Source organism: Crinia signifera, chromosome 9 (genome assembly GCF_055691185.1).
Source record: "Crinia signifera chromosome 9, ASM5569118v1, whole genome shotgun sequence".
Classification (NCBI taxonomy): domain Eukaryota; kingdom Metazoa; phylum Chordata; class Amphibia; order Anura; family Myobatrachidae; genus Crinia; species Crinia signifera.
Window position 1 is genome coordinate 20,494,396 of NC_139225.1, and position 22,044 is coordinate 20,516,439.

The 22,044-nt window shown below is 53.0% G+C and overlaps 1 protein-coding gene across 1 annotated transcript in view; it reads left to right on the plus strand.

Annotated features, from left to right (window-relative positions):
- The window catches only part of LOC146037300 (caM kinase-like vesicle-associated protein), an 85,091-nt gene that overhangs the window by 62,159 nt on the left and 888 nt on the right, over window positions 1-22,044 (plus strand). The window contains exons 4-10 of the mRNA XM_083161352.1: window positions 1,261-1,335; window positions 13,455-13,593; window positions 17,746-17,866; window positions 17,996-18,071; window positions 18,162-18,298; window positions 20,220-20,298; window positions 20,529-20,616. Coding sequence (XP_083017478.1) covers window positions 1,261-1,335; window positions 13,455-13,593; window positions 17,746-17,866; window positions 17,996-18,071; window positions 18,162-18,298; window positions 20,220-20,298; window positions 20,529-20,616 — 715 coding nt within the window. The remainder of the gene's footprint in view (window positions 1-1,260; window positions 1,336-13,454; window positions 13,594-17,745; window positions 17,867-17,995; window positions 18,072-18,161; window positions 18,299-20,219; window positions 20,299-20,528; window positions 20,617-22,044) is intronic.

Below are 22,044 nucleotides of genomic sequence, written 5' to 3' on the forward strand. Positions count from 1 at the left end.
ACAAAGCGAGCGATGGGAGGGGATGCGGTGCACTTCAAACTGTGTCCATGTCGACTGTGCCGACATTCGGGTAAAAAAAACAGTGAAAAACCCCATGTCGACCTCTTGGCTGTCAACCTAGTCCATGTCGACCTAATGTCATGTCGACCTTGACCCATGTCTACCTCAACCCATGTCGACCTTGCTGCATGTCGACCTAGTGGTGTCGACCCACTGCTTGTCGACCTAGTTGTTGTAGACCCAACGATCCCAACCCATCCTTGGGGTGGTTGGCTTGTGCTGGCCTGGGGAAGTCCCATATACTGGACTTGAACCTTAGTGTTGGGGTCCCACCATGTGAGGTTACCTGATTAACAGTGTTTACGTGCCCATTTATCATTCAATATTTGCGGCTAAATCCCTGAAAACACCCGTTTCCGTTTCGGGGGTTAGTTGCAAAATTAATTATCACCCCCATGTATGTAGGAGGGGTCCTTCTGTACCGCTGCTGGCCGCCTCCCCCATAGGGGGATGCGAAGCTGCCCGATGTATTAACATCGGGCAGCAGCGCATCGCAATCCCCGGGCTATCGCCATTCTGAGATGGCGGTAGCCCATTGTAGCCTACACACCACACTGCTACCGGGGCAGCGGGGTCGGCGGGGGGGTAGCGCAAAGACCCCTTGGCTTCCGGCTCAGGACATCGCAGGGACGGGCTCCTTTCGGCGCCCTGTCCCTGTGCGTCAGGGATGATACATCCTGCTAATAGGATCGCATTTTACAATGCGATCCTGGGCAGTAATATTCCGCCCAGATCGCATTGTAAATGCGATCAATGATAAATGGGCCCCATAGTATGTAGGTCCAAATAATACCTGATCGTACGGCTGCGAATTCACACAGCGGCCGAGTATCGGTTTGCTGCACATGTGTACAGCCCGTAGTACGCATGCGGGAGGCCGTGCTGCAATAAGATCCTGCTTCTTTTTCTATATACACGCTGTTTCCACGGTGATTAGCAGGAAGTAGGTGTCTGGGGTGGAAACAGACGTTTAGTGGGAGTGCTAAGTCCTAGTCCCATCATTCAGCGTGTGGACCGACCAGTAGGGAAGACCTTGCCGTGATTGATCAGCTTGCGTCGACATGTATAGATATTGTATATGTTTAAATTAATATTATGCCCCTTTCACTCCCCCCCCCCCCCCCCCCCCCGACCGTGATTTACCTGGCAGCCATTTCTCGATCTCCGTTTCATGTTTTCTCCTCCGTTCCTCTCTTTCAGGGTGAATCATCCAAATATTCTGCAGCTGATCGATACTTTTGAGACCAAGAAAGAATTTTATATTATTCAAGAACTGTGAGTTTGGGCTGGGGGGGACCTGACACATGAAGAGACAGATTGAGTGTGCAGTGGCTGGAGGGGACAGACGAAGTGCGGACAGAGACTTCTAACCTAGAATTGTGCAAGTGCATGAGCAGTTCAATATGACTGGGGGGCAAGACGATGGGTGGGAGCTGACTGTGCGGATGTATGTGTATATATACACTGACAGAATTAGAGATACAGTGGACTGCCGTTGGCGGAATGGCTGGAGAAGCAGATGCGTTCTTGAGAGATGACTGCTCAGGGGGATCCTTGGCCTAGCTGGAGTTACCAGGGGTAAGACCTCGTTTCTGATGGAGCCCCACGACTTTGGGATCATGGAAGGTGCACTAAAGGAAATATAGTGGCACTGCTTGTAAAGAGAAAGATCAGCAAGTAGGCTGGTTGGAGGACCATCAATGAGGACTACATTGGTGACATCACAGCCCACAACCACAGTGTTGCGGACTGTATCACCCATATTGCATACCATGACTTTGGCTGCTAGTCAAGTAGAGGAGATAGCTGTATGATGGAAAGAAGAGCATTGCAGGCATCTTGGCTGGGGTAGGTGTGGGATAGCCTGGAGGTAGGACTCTGAGAGGCTGGGTAGGTTATTATCAAGGCTTAGGAAGGAAGTTGGGGTTGTGCATTTACTTCTTCCTCATTATTATTTATTATTGTCCTTTATTTATATGGCACCACAGGGGATCCACAGCAATCATAGAGTACATACAGTAAACGAATAAGCTTACAGCTTAATACTATAGAGTACAAGTATAGGGAATATAACCATAGCTGCATCAGCAGAGGACACTGAGCTAAGTGTCAGGGTGGCAAAAAAAACAAACACTGGATTTGGAGCCATCAAAGATGGTATAAGTAAGAGAAGGACAATAACATATGGAGAGAGGGTCCGGCTCGTAAAAGCTTAGGGTAGGGGCAGACAAATAGGGGTGACAAAGATGGGTAGACGGTGTGTATGGAACAGAGTTAAGGTGAGAGCTGGCTGGGTTTGGTGAAGAAGTGGGTTTTGAGAGCCAGTTTGGTGGACATAGTGCATTTGGTGAAATGATGAGCCGGGCTGCAGCACAGAGGATAGACTGGAATGGAGAGAGACATTTGTCAGGGATTCCACATAGGAGGAGATTACAGCAGTCCAGGTTAAAGAGATAATCAGTGAGTGGACAAGGCATTCCAGACATCTCCTGTATCATCTACAGCCACTGAGGCTTTGCGCCACCCTTCTGCTCGGTTGAGGTTCCTGCAACATCTTCACAGTAGTGATAATTCCTCTACAAGTTGTTTCTTCAGAGAAATCTTTAATATATGGAGGAAAGTAAAACCGGGCAATTGTCACTGATGACCTTCCAGCAGGTCAACCTCTTTATGTCTTGATCCTTTTAATTTTGACATTTTCCTGGTCATTCAGTCCTTGGATGTGGTCTTCCATCTTAAGTCATATGTCCATTCCCTGTCTAGCCCGGTTTCCTTATTTCATGGAGAGCATGGAATGCTGTTTCCCATGTGCCATGGCCTGAGAACAGAAGATGGCGGACATGAGGAAGAAGGTGGCTTGGAAACTACATATGTGTTCAGGACTTTGGTGGAGCACTTATACTGGGAAAACCACTAATGGTCTGCAGAGGAGTGGTCTCAGGAATAAGGGAAATAAAATGAAGGTGATAAGAAGGAGTTTGATAATCACTATGACGCACGGACACAGCCATTAGCTCCAGGAAATGCATCAGTCCAACATGTTTCTTTCAAGGGGCTATAAAGAAAGCTAATGTCAGATGGAGGAGAAACCAAGGCCATTGAGTTGGTATAATTCCCTGGACGTGGCATACGTGTGTGCTTGGGGCAGGCTGGCTGTGAAGGTTCTGCGTGGGGAAGAGCTGGTGCCTCCGGCTACCGCCAGCTGTTGTGTTATGACCTCTCAGGTCTGATAGAGGATTACTAATTTAATTTAGAATGGGCTTAGCCATAGGTATTATTTAAATCCTGTAGGTAGAAATTACAACCTGGATGGGACCCCGGTTATATTACGCGCTCCTCCTGCAGCCAGTAGATGTCGTACAGCGTTTTATCATACGTGTATGTATGATACATAATATGTTATTTCTAAATTAGACATATATGTTTCTTTATGTGGTGGGAAAGGATTCAAGGATCAGGAGGGGAAAGGATCAGTGTGTGTGTATAGTGACTGGAGGCGACAGGGACCCTACTTCTCCACACACACCGCCATCTTGTACATTCACCCAAGGACACTGCTCCTCCACACACACCACCATCATGCACCATCAGCCAGGGACCCTGCTCCTCTACACACACCACCATCTTGTACATTCACCCAGGGACACTGCTCCTCCACACACACCACCATCTTGTACATTCACCCAGGGACACTGCTCCTCCACACACACCACCATCATGCACCATCAGCCAGGGACCCTGCTCCTCTACACACACCACCATCTTGTACATTCACCCAGGGACACTGCTCCTCCACACACACCACCATCATGCACCATCAGCCAAGGACACTGCTCCTCCACACACACCACCATCATGCACCATCAGCCAGGGACCCTGCTCCTCTACACACACCACCATCCCCCAGGGACCTTGCTCCCCCCCCCCCCCCCCAACACACACACACCACCATCATGTACCATCATCCAAGGACCCTGCTTCTCCACACACACCGCCATATGCACCATCACCAGGCCCTGGCATTTTGAGCACACAGGTCCACCTGTAGCAGGCGGGACCCTTGCGCGGCCAAGCCATGCGACGTGGCCTCATGGAAAGAAGGCGTGGCATCACAAAAAGGAGGCATTACTCATTATGGAACACACCGTAATGCCCACTACAGAATATGACAATCCATTATGCCAATTACACATTATAACACACCGTAATGCCCATTACATATAAGAATACACAATTCGTTATGCCCATTACACATTGGTGGCACACACTAATGCATGCCCATTAAACATTGTGCCTTTGGCACAATGTAAAACTATCAATTTTCCTTGTGTGCTGCTCAGAGTCGAGTCACGGCAGTCACTTTGAGTCCTCTCCTCTGCAGTGCAGGCTGCAGCAGCCACAGCCAGCCGGTTGAGAGGGGTGGTCCCTACAATCTTAAGAGGTGCTGCCGCCGGGCATCCTGATGTGTCCACTCTGCGCCGTGTTCTCAGATGGTGCCAAGCCTGCCCAGCCACTCAGCACTTCCTGCACAGTTCGGGAACTTGTAAGGTGGGCAGCGGTGGGCGGCTTGTGTCATGACATCGGACATAACATCCACAAATGCAGCAATGCCTCTTTGCTCCGCCTCTCCCCTATGCCATTCAGCTCCTCCGTCGCCCACAAATGCCAGCACCGCTAAAGGACGGAGGCTCAGTCAAGGTTGCATCATAACAGTCATGATGCAGCTGCGTCATGACATCATATGCAAATGACGTTGCTCAGGCTGTCCGCTCAGCACAGGGACGACGGCCGAGGAGGCGGTGCTGAGGTGACAGACTAGTTCAACTAAGAGGATGGCAAAAATAGGGCCACTTGGCCACCGGCCCTTCTGGCCATCACCCAAGGACACTGCTTCTCCACACACACCGCCATCATGTACATTCACCCAGGGACCCTGCTCCCTCACACACCACCATCATGCACCATCACCCAGGGACCCTGCTTCTCCACACAACACCATCACCCAGGGACGCTGCTCCACCACATACGCCGCCATCATGCACCATCACTCACGTACCCTGCTTCTCCACACAACACCATCACCCAGGGATCCTGCTCCACCACACACTACCATCATGCACCAGCAACCAGGGACCCTGCTCCATCACACACACCGCCATCATGCACCACATCACCCAGGTACCCTGCTCCCCCACACACACCACCATCACCCAGAGATCCTGCTCCATCACACACACCACAATAACCAAGGGACCCTGCTTCCAAACACACCACCATCATGCACCATCACTCAGGGTCTTTGCCCCACCCCCCCCACCACACACACACACACACACACACACACCGCCATCATGCACCATCAACCAGGGACCCTGCTCCCCCACACACCGCCATAATGCACCATCACCAAGGGACCATACTTCTCCACACACATTGCCATCATGCATCGTCACCCAGAGACCCTGCTCCCCCACACACCGCCATCTTGCACCATCACCCAGGTACCCTGCTTCCACACACACACACACACACACACCACCATCTTGTACATTCACCCAGGGACACTGCTCCTCCACACACACCACCATCATGCACCATCAGCCAGGGACCCTGCTCTTCTACACACACCACCATCTTGTACATTCACCCAGGGACACTGCTCCTCCACACACACCACCATCATGCACCATCAGCCAAGGACACTGCTCCTCCACACACACCACCATCATGCACCATCAGCCAGGGACCCTGCTCCTCTACACACACCACCATCCCCCAGGGACCTTGCTCCCCCCCCCCCCCCCCCCCAACACACACACACCACCATCATGTACCATCATCCAAGGACCTTGCTTCTCCACACACACCGCCATATGCACCATCACCAGGCCCTGGCATTTTGAGCACACAGGTCCACCTGTAGCAGGCGGGACCCTTGCGCGGCCAAGCCATGCGACGTGGCCTCATGGAAAGAAGGCGTGGCATCACAAAAAGGAGGCATTACTCATTATGGAACACACCGTAATGCCCACTACAGAATATGACAATCCATTATGCCAATTACACATTATAACACACCGTAATGCCCATTACATATAAGAATACACAATTCGTTATGCCCATTACACATTGGTGGCACACACTAATGCATGCCCATTAAACATTGTGCCTTTGGCACAATGTAAAACTATCAATTTTCCTTGTGTGCTGCTCAGAGTCGAGTCACGGCAGTCACTTTGAGTCCTCTCCTCTGCAGTGCAGGCTGCAGCAGCCACAGCCAGCCGGTTGAGAGGGGTGGTCCCTACAATCTTAAGAGGTGCTGCCGCCGGGCATCCTGATGTGTCCACTCTGCGCCGTGTTCTCAGATGGTGCCAAGCCTGCCCAGCCACTCAGCACTTCCTGCACAGTTCGGGAACTTGTAAGGTGGGCAGCGGTGGGCGGCTTGTGTCATGACATCGGACATAACATCCACAAATGCAGCAATGCCTCTTTGCTCCGCCTCTCCCCTATGCCATTCAGCTCCTCCGTCGCCCACAAATGCCAGCACCGCTAAAGGACGGAGGCTCAGTCAAGGTTGCATCATAACAGTCATGATGCAGCTGCGTCATGACATCATATGCAAATGACGTTGCTCAGGCTGTCCGCTCAGCACAGGGACGACGGCCGAGGAGGCGGTGCTGAGGTGACAGACTAGTTCAACTAAGAGGATGGCAAAAATAGGGCCACTTGGCCACCGGCCCTTCTGGCCATCACCCAAGGACACTGCTTCTCCACACACACCGCCATCATGTACATTCACCCAGGGACCCTGCTCCCTCACACACCACCATCATGCACCATCACCCAGGGACCCTGCTTATCCACACAACACCATCACCCAGGGACGCTGCTCCACCACATACGCCGCCATCATGCACCATCACTCACGTACCCTGCTTCTCCACACAACACCATCACCCAGGGATCCTGCTCCACCACACACTACCATCATGCACCAGCAACCAGGGACCCTGCTCCATCACACACACCGCCATCATGCACCACATCACCCAGGTACCCTGCTCCCCCACACACACCACCATCACCCAGAGATCCTGCTCCATCACACACACCACAATAACCAAGGGACCCTGCTTCCAAACACACCACCATCATGCACCATCACTCAGGGTCTTTGCCCCACCCCCCCCACCACACACACACACACACACACACACCGCCATCATGCACCATCAACCAGGGACCCTGCTCCCCCACACACCGCCATAATGCACCATCACCAAGGGACCATACTTCTCCACACACATTGCCATCATGCATCGTCACCCAGAGACCCTGCTCCCCCACACACCGCCATCTTGCACCATCACCCAGGTACCCTGCTTCCACACACACACACACACACCACCATCTTGTACATTCACCCAGGGACACTGCTCCTCCACACACACCACCATCATGCACCATCAGCCAGGGACCCTGCTCCTCTACACACACCACCATCTTGTACATTCACCCAGGGACACTGCTCCTCCACACACACCACCATCATGCACCATCAGCCAAGGACACTGCTCCTCCACACACACCACCATCATGCACCATCAGCCAGGGACACTGCTCCTCTACACACACCACCATCCCCCAGGGACCTTGCTCCCCCCCCCCCCCCCAACACACACACACACACCACCATCATGTACCATCATCCAAGGACCCTGCTTCTCCACACACACCGCCATATGCACCATCACCAGGCCCTGGCATTTTGAGCACACAGGTCCACCTGTAGCAGGCGGGACCCTTGCGCGGCCAAGCCATGCGACGTGGCCTCATGGAAAGAAGGCGTGGCATCACAAAAAGGAGGCATTACTCATTATGGAACACACCGTAATGCCCACTACAGAATATGACAATCCATTATGCCAATTACACATTATAACACACCGTAATGCCCATTACATATAAGAATACACAATTCGTTATGCCCATTACACATTGGTGGCACACACTAATGCATGCCCATTAAACATTGTGCCTTTGGCACAATGTAAAACTATCAATTTTCCTTGTGTGCTGCTCAGAGTCGAGTCACGGCAGTCACTTTGAGTCCTCTCCTCTGCAGTGCAGGCTGCAGCAGCCACAGCCAGCCGGTTGAGAGGGGTGGTCCCTACAATCTTAAGAGGTGCTGCCGCCGGGCATCCTGATGTGTCCACTCTGCGCCGTGTTCTCAGATGGTGCCAAGCCTGCCCAGCCACTCAGCACTTCCTGCACAGTTCGGGAACTTGTAAGGTGGGCAGCGGTGGGCGGCTTGTGTCATGACATCGGACATAACATCCACAAATGCAGCAATGCCTCTTTGCTCCGCCTCTCCCCTATGCCATTCAGCTCCTCCGTCGCCCACAAATGCCAGCACCGCTAAAGGACGGAGGCTCAGTCAAGGTTGCATCATAACAGTCATGATGCAGCTGCGTCATGACATCATATGCAAATGACGTTGCTCAGGCTGTCCGCTCAGCACAGGGACGACGGCCGAGGAGGCGGTGCTGAGGTGACAGACTAGTTCAACTAAGAGGATGGCAAAAATAGGGCCACTTGGCCACCGGCCCTTCTGGCCATCACCCAAGGACACTGCTTCTCCACACACACCGCCATCATGTACATTCACCCAGGGACCCTGCTCCCTCACACACCACCATCATGCACCATCACCCAGGGACCCTGCTTCTCCACACAACACCATCACCCAGGGACGCTGCTCCACCACATACGCCGCCATCATGCACCATCACTCACGTACCCTGCTTCTCCACACAACACCATCACCCAGGGATCCTGCTCCACCACACACTACCATCATGCACCAGCAACCAGGGACCCTGCTCCATCACACACACCGCCATCATGCACCACATCACCCAGGTACCCTGCTCCCCCACACACCCCACCATCACCCAGAGATCCTGCTCCATCACACACACCACAATAACCAAGGGACCCTGCTTCCAAACACACCACCATCATGCACCATCACTCAGGGTCTTTGCCCCACCCCCCCCCCACCACACACACACACACACACACACACACCGCCATCATGCACCATCAACCAGGGACCCTGCTCCCCCACACACCGCCATAATGCACCATCACCAAGGGACCATACTTCTCCACACACATTGCCATCATGCATCGTCACCCAGAGACCCTGCTCCCCCACACACCGCCATCTTGCACCATCACCCAGGTACCCTGCTTCCACACACACACACACACCACCATCTTGTACATTCACCCAGGGACACTGCTCCTCCACACACACCACCATCATGCACCATCAGCCAGGGACCCTGCTCCTCTACACACACCACCATCTTGTACATTCACCCAGGGACACTGCTCCTCCACACACACCACCATCATGCACCATCAGCCAAGGACACTGCTCCTCCACACACACCACCATCATGCACCATCAGCCAGGGACCCTGCTCCTCTACACACACCACCATCCCCCAGGGACCTTGCTCCCCCCCCCCCCAACACACACACACCACCATCATGTACCATCATCCAAGGACCCTGCTTCTCCACACACACCGCCATATGCACCATCACCAGGCCCTGGCATTTTGAGCACACAGGTCCACCTGTAGCAGGCGGGACCCTTGCGCGGCCAAGCCATGCGACGTGGCCTCATGGAAAGAAGGCGTGGCATCACAAAAAGGAGGCATTACTCATTATGGAACACACCGTAATGCCCACTACAGAATATGACAATCCATTATGCCAATTACACATTATAACACACCGTAATGCCCATTACATATAAGAATACACAATTCGTTATGCCCATTACACATTGGTGGCACACACTAATGCATGCCCATTAAACATTGTGCCTTTGGCACAATGTAAAACTATCAATTTTCCTTGTGTGCTGCTCAGAGTCGAGTCACGGCAGTCACTTTGAGTCCTCTCCTCTGCAGTGCAGGCTGCAGCAGCCACAGCCAGCCGGTTGAGAGGGGTGGTCCCCTACAATCTTAAGAGGTGCTGCCGCCGGGCATCCTGATGTGTCCACTCTGCGCCGTGTTCTCAGATGGTGCCAAGCCTGCCCAGCCACTCAGCACTTCCAACAGTTCGGGAACTTGTAAGGTGGGCAGCGGTGGGCGGCTTGTGTCATGACATCGGACATAACATCCACAAATGCAGCAATGCCTCTTTGCTCCGCCTCTCCCCTATGCCATTCAGCTCCTCCGTCGCCCACAAATGCCAGCACCGCTAAAGGACGGAGGCTCAGTCAAGGTTGCATCATAACAGTCATGATGCAGCTGCGTCATGACATCATATGCAAATGACGTTGCTCAGGCTGTCCGCTCAGCACAGGGACGACGGCCGAGGAGGCGGTGCTGAGGTGACAGACTAGTTCAACTAAGAGGATGGCAAAAATAGGGCCACTTGGCCATTGGCCCTTCTGGCCATCACCCAAGGACACTGCTTCTCCACACACACCGCCATCATGTACATTCACCCAGGGACCCTGCTCCCTCACACACCACCATCATGCACCATCACCCAGGGACCCTGCTTCTCCACACAACACCATCACCCAGGACGCTGCTCCACCACATACGCCGCCATCATGCACCATCACTCACGTACCCTGCTTCTCCACACAACACCATCACCCAGGGATCCTGCTCCACCACACACTACCATCATGCACCAGCAACCAGGGACCCTGCTCCATCACACACACCGCCATCATGCACCACATCACCCAGGTACCCTGCTCCCCCACACACACCACCATCACCCAGAGATCCTGCTCCATCACACACACCACAATAACCAAGGGACCCTGCTTCCAAACACACCACCATCATGCACCATCACTCAGGGTCTTTGCCCCACCCCCCCCCACCACACACACACACACACACACACACACCGCCATCATGCACCATCAACCAGGGACCCTGCTCCCCCACACACCGCCATAATGCACCATCACCAAGGGACCATACTTCTCCACACACATTGCCATCATGCATCGTCACCCAGAGACCCTGCTCCCCCACACACCGCCATCTTGCACCATCACCCAGGTACCCTGCTTCCACACACACACACACACACACACCACCATCTTGTACATTCACCCAGGGACACTGCTCCTCCACACACACCACCATCATGCACCATCAGCCAGGGACCCTGCTCCTCTACACACACCACCATCTTGTACATTCACCCAGGGACACTGCTCCTCCACACACACCACCATCATGCACCATCAGCCAAGGACACTGCTCCTCCACACACACCACCATCATGCACCATCAGCCAGGGACCCTGCTCCTCTACACACACCACCATCCCCCAGGGACCTTGCTCCCCCCCCCCCCCCCCAACACACACACACCACCATCATGTACCATCATCCAAGGCCCTGCTTCTCCACACACACCGCCATATGCACCATCACCAGGCCCTGGCATTTTGAGCACACAGGTCCACCTGTAGCAGGCGGGACCCTTGCGCGGCCAAGCCATGCGACGTGGCCTCATGGAAAGAAGGCGTGGCATCACAAAAAGGAGGCATTACTCATTATGGAACACACCGTAATGCCCACTACAGAATCTGACAATCCATTATGCCAATTACACATTATAACACACCGTAATGCCCATTACATATAAGAATACACAATTCGTTATGCCCATTACACATTGGTGGCACACACTAATGCATGCCCATTAAACATTGTGCCTTTGGCACAATGTAAAACTATCAATTTTCCTTGTGTGCTGCTCAGAGTCGAGTCACGGCAGTCACTTTGAGTCCTCTCCTCTGCAGTGCAGGCTGCAGCAGCCACAGCCAGCCGGTTGAGAGGGGTGGTCCCTACAATCTTAAGAGGTGCTGCCGCCGGGCATCCTGATGTGTCCACTCTGCGCCGTGTTCTCAGATGGTGCCAAGCCTGCCCAGCCACTCAGCACTTCCTGCACAGTTCGGGAACTTGTAAGGTGGGCAGCGGTGGGCGGCTTGTGTCATGACATCGGACATAACATCCACAAATGCAGCAATGCCTCTTTGCTCCGCCTCTCCCCTATGCCATTCAGCTCCTCCGTCGCCCACAAATGCCAGCACCGCTAAAGGACGGAGGCTCAGTCAAGGTTGCATCATAACAGTCATGATGCAGCTGCGTCATGACATCATATGCAAATGACGTTGCTCAGGCTGTCCGCTCAGCACAGGGACGACGGCCGAGGAGGCGGTGCTGAGGTGACAGACTAGTTCAACTAAGAGGATGGCAAAAATAGGGCCACTTGGCCACCGGCCCTTCTGGCCATCACCCAAGGACACTGCTTCTCCACACACACCGCCATCATGTACATTCACCCAGGGACCCTGCTCCCTCACACACCACCATCATGCACCATCACCCAGGGACCCTGCTTATCCACACAACACCATCACCCAGGGACGCTGCTCCACCACATACGCCGCCATCATGCACCATCACTCACGTACCCTGCTTCTCCACACAACACCATCACCCAGGGATCCTGCTCCACCACACACTACCATCATGCACCAGCAACCAGGGACCCTGCTCCATCACACACACCGCCATCATGCACCACATCACCCAGGTACCCTGCTCCCCCACACACACCACCATCACCCAGAGATCCTGCTCCATCACACACACCACAATAACCAAGGGACCCTGCTTCCAAACACACCACCATCATGCACCATCACTCAGGGTCTTTGCCCCACCCCCCCCACCACACACACACACACACACACACCGCCATCATGCACCATCAACCAGGGACCCTGCTCCCCCACACACCGCCATAATGCACCATCACCAAGGGACCATACTTCTCCACACACATTGCCATCATGCATCGTCACCCAGAGACCCTGCTCCCCCACACACCGCCATCTTGCACCATCACCCAGGTACCCTGCTTCCACACACACACACACACACACACACCACCATCTTGTACATTCACCCAGGGACACTGCTCCTCCACACACACCACCATCATGCACCATCAGCCAGGGACCCTGCTCCTCTACACACACCACCATCTTGTACATTCACCCAGAGACCCTGCTTCCCCACACACCGCCATCTTGCACCATCACCCAGGTACCCTGCTTCCACACACACACACACACACACACCCCCATCATGCACCACATCACCCAGGTACCCTGCTCCCCCACACACACAGCCATCACCCAGGGTACTGCACTTTATAAATGAGACCCCTCCTGTGCTGTGCCTGGAATAGTGATGCTGTGTTTGCCCCTTGATTGCACTGGACTGAGGATTGCCCCAGTATTTCAGGCCAATGCTCCCTGTCTTGCAGAGCCACAGGAGGAGATGTCTTTGACTGGATCCTGGAGCAAGGATATTACTCGGAGAAAGACGCCAGTAACGTCATCCGCCAGGTGCTGGAGGCTGTTTCTTATTTGCACAACCTCCACATTGTTCATCGGAACCTGAAGGTATCAGGACTCAGGAGAGGGGGGATTGATGCTGTGAACTGTGATTGGTGGGTTATACTGAACCAGGGCGATGCTATATTAGATATGCGATCACTGCATTGCCACCTCCTGGGCATCGAACAAGTGACGCCCAAAAGAGCCCCAGTATATGAGCCCCGGTGTATGAGCCCCAGTGTATGAGTACTGGTATATGAGCCCCGGTATATGAGCCCCGGTATATGAGCCCCGGTATATGAGCCCCGGTATATGAGTACTGGTATATGAGCCCCGGTATATGAGCCCCGGTATATGAGCCCCGGTATATGAGCCCCGGTGTATGAGCCCCGGTGTATGAGCCCCGGTGTATGAGCCCCGGTATATGAGCCCCGGTATATGAGCCCCGGTGTATGAGTTCCGGTATATGAGCCCCGTTATATGAGCCCCGTTATATGAGCCCCGGTATATGAGCCCCGGTATATGAGCCCCGGTATATGAGCCCCGGTATATGAGCCCCGGTATATGAGCCCCGGGATATGAGCCCCGGGATATGAGCCCCGGGATATGAGCCCCGGTATATGAGCCCCGGTATATGAGCCCCGGTATATGAGCCCCGGTATATGAGCCCCGGTATATGAGCCCCGTTACATGAGCCCCGGTATATGAGCACTGGTTTATGAGCCCCGGTATATGAGCCCCGGTATATGAGCCCCGGTATATGAGCACTGGTATATGAGCCCCGGTATATGAGCCCCGTTATATGAGCCCCGGTATATGAGCACTGGTTTATGAGCCCCAGTATATGAGCCCCGGTATATGAGTCCCGGTGTATGAGCCCCGGTATATGAGCCCCGGTATAAGAGCCCCGGTATATGAGCCCCGGTATATGAGCCCCGGTATAAGAGCCCCGGTATATGAGCCCCGGTATATGAGCACTGGTTTATGAGCCCCGGTATATGAGCCCCGGTATATGAGCACTGGTATAAGAGCCCCGGTATATGAGCCCCGGTATATGAGCCCCCGTATATGAGCCCGGGTATATGAGCCCCGGTATATGAGCCCCGGTGTATGAGCCCCGGTGTATGAGCCCCGGTATATGAGCCCCGGTATATGAGCCCCGGTATATAAGCCCCGGAATATATGCCCCGGTATATGAGCCCCCGTATATGAGCCCGGGTATATGAGCCCCCGTATATGAGCCCCCGTATATGAGCCCGGGTATATGAGCCCCGGTATATGAGCCCCGGGATATGAGCCCCGGTATATGAGCCCCGGTATATGAGCCCCGGTATATGAGCCCCGGGATATGAGCCCCGGTATATGAGCACTGGTATATGAGCACCGGTATAACAGCCCCGGGATATGAGCCCCGGTATAACAGCACCGGTATATGAGCCCCGGGATATGAGCCCCGGTGTATGAGCCCCGGTGTATGAGCCCCGGGATATGAGCCCCGGTATATGAGCCCCGGGGTATGAGCCCCGGGATATGAGCCCCGGTGTATGAGCCCCGGTATATGAGCCCCGGTATATGAGCCCCGGTATAACAGCCCCGGGATATGAGCCCCGGGGTATGAGCCCCGGGGTATGAGCCCCGGTGTATGAGCCCCGGTGTATGAGCCCCGGTGTATGAGCCCCGGTATATGAGCCCCGGTATATGAGCACTGGTATATGATATGAGCCCCGGTATATGAGCCCCGGTATATGAGCACCGGTATAACAGCCCCGGGATATGAGCCCCGGGATATGAGCATCGGTATAACAGCACCGGTATATGAGCCCCGGTATATGAGCACTGGTAGATGAGCCCCGGGATATGAGCCCCGGGATATGAGCCCCGGTGTATGAGCCCCGGTGTATGAGCCCCGGTGTATGATCCCCGGTATATGAGCCCCGGTATATGAGCACCGGTATAACAGCCCCGGGATATGAGCACCGGTATAACAGCCCCGGTATATGAGCACCGGTGTATGAGCCCCGGTGTATGAGCCCCGGTATATAAGCACCGGTAAAAGAGCACTGGTATAACAGCCCCGGTATATGAGCCCCGGTATAAGAGCCCCGGTATAAGAGCCCCGGTGTATGAGCCCCGGTGTATGAGCCCCGGTGTATGAGCCCCGGGGTATGAGCCCCGGGGTATGAGCCCCGGTGTATGAGCCCCGGTGTATGAGCCCCGGTATATGAGCCCGGTATATGAGCCCCGGTATATGAGCACCGGTATATGAGCCCCGGTATATGAGCCCCGGTATATGAGCACCGGTATAACAGCCCCGGGATATGAGCCCCGGGATATGAGCCCCGGTATATGAGCCCCGGTGTATGAGCCCCGGTGTATGAGCCCCGGTATATGAGCCCCGGTATATGAGCCCCGGTATATGAGCACTGGTATATGATATGAGCCCCGGTATATGAGCACCGGTATAACAGCCCCGGGATATGAGCCCCGGGATATGAGCATCGGTATAACAGCACCGGTATATGAGCCCCGGTATATGAGCCCCGGTATATGAGCACTGGTAGATGAGCCCCGGGATATGAGCCCCGGGATATGAGCCCCGGTGTATGAGCCCCGGTATATGAGCCCCGGTATATGAGCACCGGTATAACAGCCCCGGGATATGAGCCCCGGGATATGAGCACCAGTATAACAGCCCCGGTATATGAGCACCGGTGTATGAGCCCCGGTATATGAGCACCGGTGTATGAGCCCCGGTGTATGAGCCCCGGTATATAAGCACCGGTAAAAGAGCACTGGTATAACAGCCCCGATATATGAGCCCCGGTATATGAGCCCCGGTATAAGAGCCCCGGTATATGAGCCCCGGTATATGAGCCCCGGGATATGAGCCCCGGGATATGAGCCCCGGGATATGAGCCCCGGGATATGAGCCCCGGTGTATGAGCCCCGGTATATGAGCCCGGTATATGAGCCCCGGTATATGAGCACTGGTATATGAGCCCCGGTATATGAGCCCCGGTATATGAGCACCGGTATAACAGCCCCGGGATATGAGCCCCGGTATATGAGCACCGGTATAACAGCCCCGGGATATGAGCCCCGGGATATGAGCACCGGTATAACAGCCCCGGTATATGAGCACCGGTGTATGAGCCCCGGTATATGAGCCCCGGTGTATGAGCCCCGGTATATAAGCACCGGTAAAAGAGCACTGGTATAACAGCCCCGGTATATGAGCCCCGGTGTATGAGCCCCGGGATATGAGCCCCGGTATATGAGCCCCGGGATATGAGCCCCGGGATATGAGCCCCGGGATATGAGCCCCGGTGTATGAGCCCCGGGGTATGAGCCCCGGTGTATGAGCCCCGGTATATGAGCCCCGGTATATGAGACCGGTATATGAGCACTGGTATATGAGCCCCGGTATATGAGCCCCGGTATATGAGCACCGGTATAACAGCCCCGGGATATGAGCCCCGGTATATGAGCCCCGGGGTATGAGCCCCGGTGTATGAGCCCCGGTGTATGAGCCCCGGTATATGAGCCCCGGTATATGAGCCCCGGTATAAGAGCCCCGGTATATGAGCCCCGGGATATGAGCCCCGGTATATGAGCCCCGGTATATGAGCACTGGTATATGAGCACCAGTATATGAGCCCCGGCGCCGAGAAGGGCTGCAAGGAATATGGGCCTTCTGCAAAGGGGGTGGGTCACAGTTTGGGGTAAGATGTCATGCTGTACTGGGTATTGCTGTGAGTATTGGTCATTGGGTCGACCACTGAAGTTTGACACATGAAATAGGTCGACATGGTTGAATCGTCAGCACAATCATTAGGTTGACAATGGTTAAGTTGACACGAGTTTTTCAAAATTTTCCCCATATGTTGTCATGGATACCCTCAAAGTGTACCGCAGCGCTCGCATGCTTTGGGCACACTATTTTATGCTCCCTCCACGCCCTAGTGGGCATGAAGGGAGCATGTTGGCACATGTCAGCTCAAAAAGAAAAAGTGAAAATCCCATGTCGACATAATGCTTGTGTCGACCTTCGTCTTGTGTCGTCCTTCAGTGGTCGACCCAATGTAGGTTGACTTTATATGCGTCGTCGACCCAATGACCGTATACCATTGCTGTGAAGGTCTGTAATCCAGATAGAAAAGAGGGAAGCTGCACAATCAGATGCATAACGCTGCGTTCCTGTGCCTCTGCCTCCCCCAGCTGGAGAATCTGATGTACTACAACCAGAACAACCACTCCAAGGTGGTCCTGCGAGACTTCTACCTGTCGTGCTTTGAGAGCGGAGAAATTACTGAGCCATGCGGGACCCCTGAGTATCTGGGTAAGCAGCAGGAGATGCTAATAGCAGACGATGAGATTAATCCTCCGCTGTTGGAGCGTCAGGCAGCTGGAATTATCGCACAGCCCCAGGGATCCTCTGACTGCACAATTCATCTCTTTCCCTTGCCAGCTCCCGAGGTGGTGTCCCGGCACAGATACGGACGTCCTGTGGACTGTTGGGCGGTCGGCGTAGTGATGTATATACTGTAAGTAGCAGGGTTAGTGTACGCCGCCGCACAAGTGACTTTCCTTCCAAAAGACAGATCCTCTTAACTCCCTTCTTCTTCCTCTTCCAGACTTTCTGGGAACCCCCCATTCTATGATGAGAATGAGGAAGAGAACGACGAAAGTCACAACAGGAAGATCTTCCGAAAAATCCTGGCCGGGGAATACGAGTTCGATTCTCCGTACTGGGACGTCATCTCCGTATCGGGTAAGTCTCAAGGTGACACCGGCTGAAGGGGATCCAGACTTTAGGTTCCACAGTCAATAAGTCCACCACTATTGTTCGACATGATGTCGGTCGACACAGCCTATGGTTGACGTGATTTTTTTTCTGGTTTATTTTATTTTTGGAACTTTTTTATACTTTGCCATCCATGTGCGAGGGGACGCTTACACTAATCGGAGGTCCATGTGCTACAAGATAAAAAATTACACCCTAAAAAACTCATGTCGACATTTTCACACGTCGGCCATTTTCTTTTTTACATTTGCTTGTGTCGACCTAGAAACCGTCGACCCTGTCAACCAAACCCTGCTGAATATACTAGTGCACGATAACCTGTGACCAGACCACTAGCCCTGGACCAACTATAGCCCAGTCGGCCATATTTGAGGCCGCACTGTACCGAGTGACGCCTGATCTCGCTGCTGACAAGGGAGTACAGTCCTCTTACAATGCACTTACAATGCCAGGGTCTCCCTCACCTTGGGGCTGATTCAGGCCAAATTCTGCGCTATCGGGGTTTGCGCATAGCTAAGTACACAATGTTGTATTATCACTGTTTCGAATTGTAAAGCGCAACAGAATTTGCTGCACTACATACAAAACTAATAAATAAAGCAGCCAGTATTTACCCTGCAGAGAAAGAAATATAATGTATTTTCTACCCTTGCATGGCAACATGGGGCCTGATTCAGGTCCGCTCGCTAAGCAGCGGTCATTTGCTGGCGAGCAGATAAATTCCGTCCACCGGGCGAACAAACGCCACTCCTTGCAGATCCCCTCGGAAGCATGCGAATGGATGTTTACTCTGACACATTCGCATGCGAGCGTACGGGGGAAAAAATCATTCGATGGTCACTGACCATCGAATGATTTTTCCCTGTTTCCAAAAAAAAAATCAGTCTATACTAATTTTTATTTGGCTCGGAGAAGGGGACAGGCACTGAGGTCATGTGACGTCAGCCACCCACCCTGTGCAGGCTTCGCCACTCCTGCGTTCGCATTGGGGACGCCCAGCATTTTTCTGGGCACTCCCACTGTTTTTCTGGGCACGTCCAGGAAACACTGGGCGTCAGCGGAGTAACAATAGCCCCACAGAACCCGCGGTCGCGGGGAGGCGCTGAGTAAGTGTGGGCGCAAGGGGTGTGCGGATGTGCTGCACTGCTGCCGGGGCCCAGGACCAACATTACCCCTCTGCCCACCACCGCCGCCGGGACCCGCAGATTACTTGTCTCTTGCCTGCGGTCCCGGATCTCCAACTGGCAGGCTTCTGTTAATGAAAATGACCCTCACAAAATGTCCGCCCCTTACAGCAGACACTTTTTGAGGATGCTAGAGGAGGTGGCGGCCTCCTCTAGCATCCGCAAAAAAACGGTCTGCTGTTAGGGGCTGCCATTTTGTGACGGTCATTTTCATTAACAGAAGCCTGCCAGGGGGAGATCCAGGACCGCAGACAAGTATATCTGCGGGTCCCGGTGGTGGCGGCGAGCAGAGGGGTAAGCAGCGGGCTTTATTTTACGAGGGGGCGGTCTTTATTTTAAGGGGAGGGCAGCCGAAATTTCCATCGGGAGGTGCCGAATTTATAGTTACGTCACTGGTGGGCGTCCCCATGTGCCAGCCCCGATGTCTGTGAATGAATCGGCGACTGGGATAGGGGGCTGCACGTCCCCAAACCATCAGAATGGTTCAGAATTTGCATAAATGCAACGTGGATCACCCCCATGGTTGTTCCAGACACAGTTTCTTGCTTTTTTTTATTAACTTCCAAATCAGAATCAGACCCCAGAGTGATGTTGAAATATATATATTTTAGACATGATTACTGAAGGCGGTTTTCAAACCCAATCTTAGCCTGATCTATTTCTGACACATTCAGTGACTCATCCCAGATCTGTCTTCCTAACAGCGAAAGATCTCGTGTCCCGTTTGATGGAGATGGACCAGGAGCAGAGAATCACCGCACAGGACGCCCTAGGGCACATCTGGTAAGCGTTCAGGTCATACGCGGCAGCAAATGATCTCCGAGACCAGGCTTCAATGGCAGCGCTATTTTAATTGCCGTGCAGGAGGGAACGGTATGTAAGTGAGCACAAGGGTTCTGCGCTGGCCTGCAGCTCTCTCACCACATGCCAAAGATTATACTTATCATGCGATCCATCAGCCTCTGTGCGCCCAGGAGTCTCTCTTGCAAACTGGCCTGTTTTGTGCCTTGCAGGGTTTCGGGAAATGCCGCTTCGGAGAGGAATCTGAAAGAAGGCGTTTGCGCCCAAATTGAAAAGAACTTTGCCAAAGCCAAATGGAGGGTAAGTGACACCTGCGGCGAAGGCAGTGTGTTGTTATTATTATTGTTTATTTATATGGCGCCACAAGGGGTCTGTAACGCAGTGGCGTAACGATAAAATGAGCACACCCCCGCCGAAGATTCCCCCCGTCAAATAACCCTCCCCCCTGTAAAATAAAGGACACCCTCCAACCCTGCCTTACCCACTGCTTGCCGCCCCCCGGGTATGTGGCCGCGACCGCAGATCTACTTGTCTGCAGTCCCGGTGCTCCTCCTGGCTGTCTCCTGCTAATGAAAATGACTCTCACAAAATGGCTGCCCCTAACAGCAGACCGTTTTTGAGGATGCTAGAGGAAGCCGCCACCTCCATCTAGCATCCTCTAGCAAAAAGTGTCTGCTGTAAGGGGGCGGACATTTTATGTGGGCTATTTTTTATTAGTAGGAGCTAGCCAGGAGGGGAGCCGGGAAAGCGGACAAGTAAATCTGCGGGTCCAGTCCACAGACCTGACGGCGGTGGCAAGCTGCAGGGTAAGGCAGGCACAGTGCAGCACCCACACTCACTCAGCGCCTCCCCGGGACCGAGGCCTTTGTTACGCCACTGTCACTAACAATACAGAAATTAGCAAAAGAGAAACAATTTATTCACGAATTGCAGTACAAGGCAATTTAGGAAAAGTTCATGGTAAATAAAGACTGTTCCATCAGGAGATAAGACACTGGTGCAATTATCAGGGTGGCAGATATATAAATAAATAAATATATAGAGAAAGAGTATACGGTGCGCTAAGTAGTGTCCGTCATCTTTTACACAATTCAACGGTAGACCAATCAGATAAAAAAATTATTAAAATTGTATTCATCAGACATAGGTTTTATTGATTCAGTTCTTCCAAGATGGAATGATACCCGACACGTTTTGTCATAAATGACTTCATCAGGGGAAAAGATTTTCTATACCATAAGATACAGGTTTTAAGGCTGAACTTTAAATGGTATCTCGACTTAGTGATGATTTTAGCCCGCAAGGGGGGGCGATCCACGTCCCCCCCCCTTGTCGGGATTTCAGCGTTCGGGATTCCGGCGTCGGGATTTTGAACGCCGGGATCCCGACCGCCGGCTTTTCATGCCGAATCCGTCTGATGAATAAAATTTTAATACATTTTTATTCTGATTGGTCTACCGTTGAATTGTGTAAAAGATGGTGGACACTACTTAGCGCACCATATACTCTTTCTTTATCTATCTCTCTTTTCCTCCACTAACAGGGAGGAAATATAGAGCGCTGCTGTTACGTATTAGTCAAACAAAAGTCTATTTTTTGTGTTAAATAAATATATATATTTATATGTGTGTGTGTGTGTATGTATATATATGTATTCTAAAAAAAAAAAAGCACATGAGGAGAGAGGGCCCTGCTCGTGAGAGCTTACATTCTAAAAGTCACTATTAA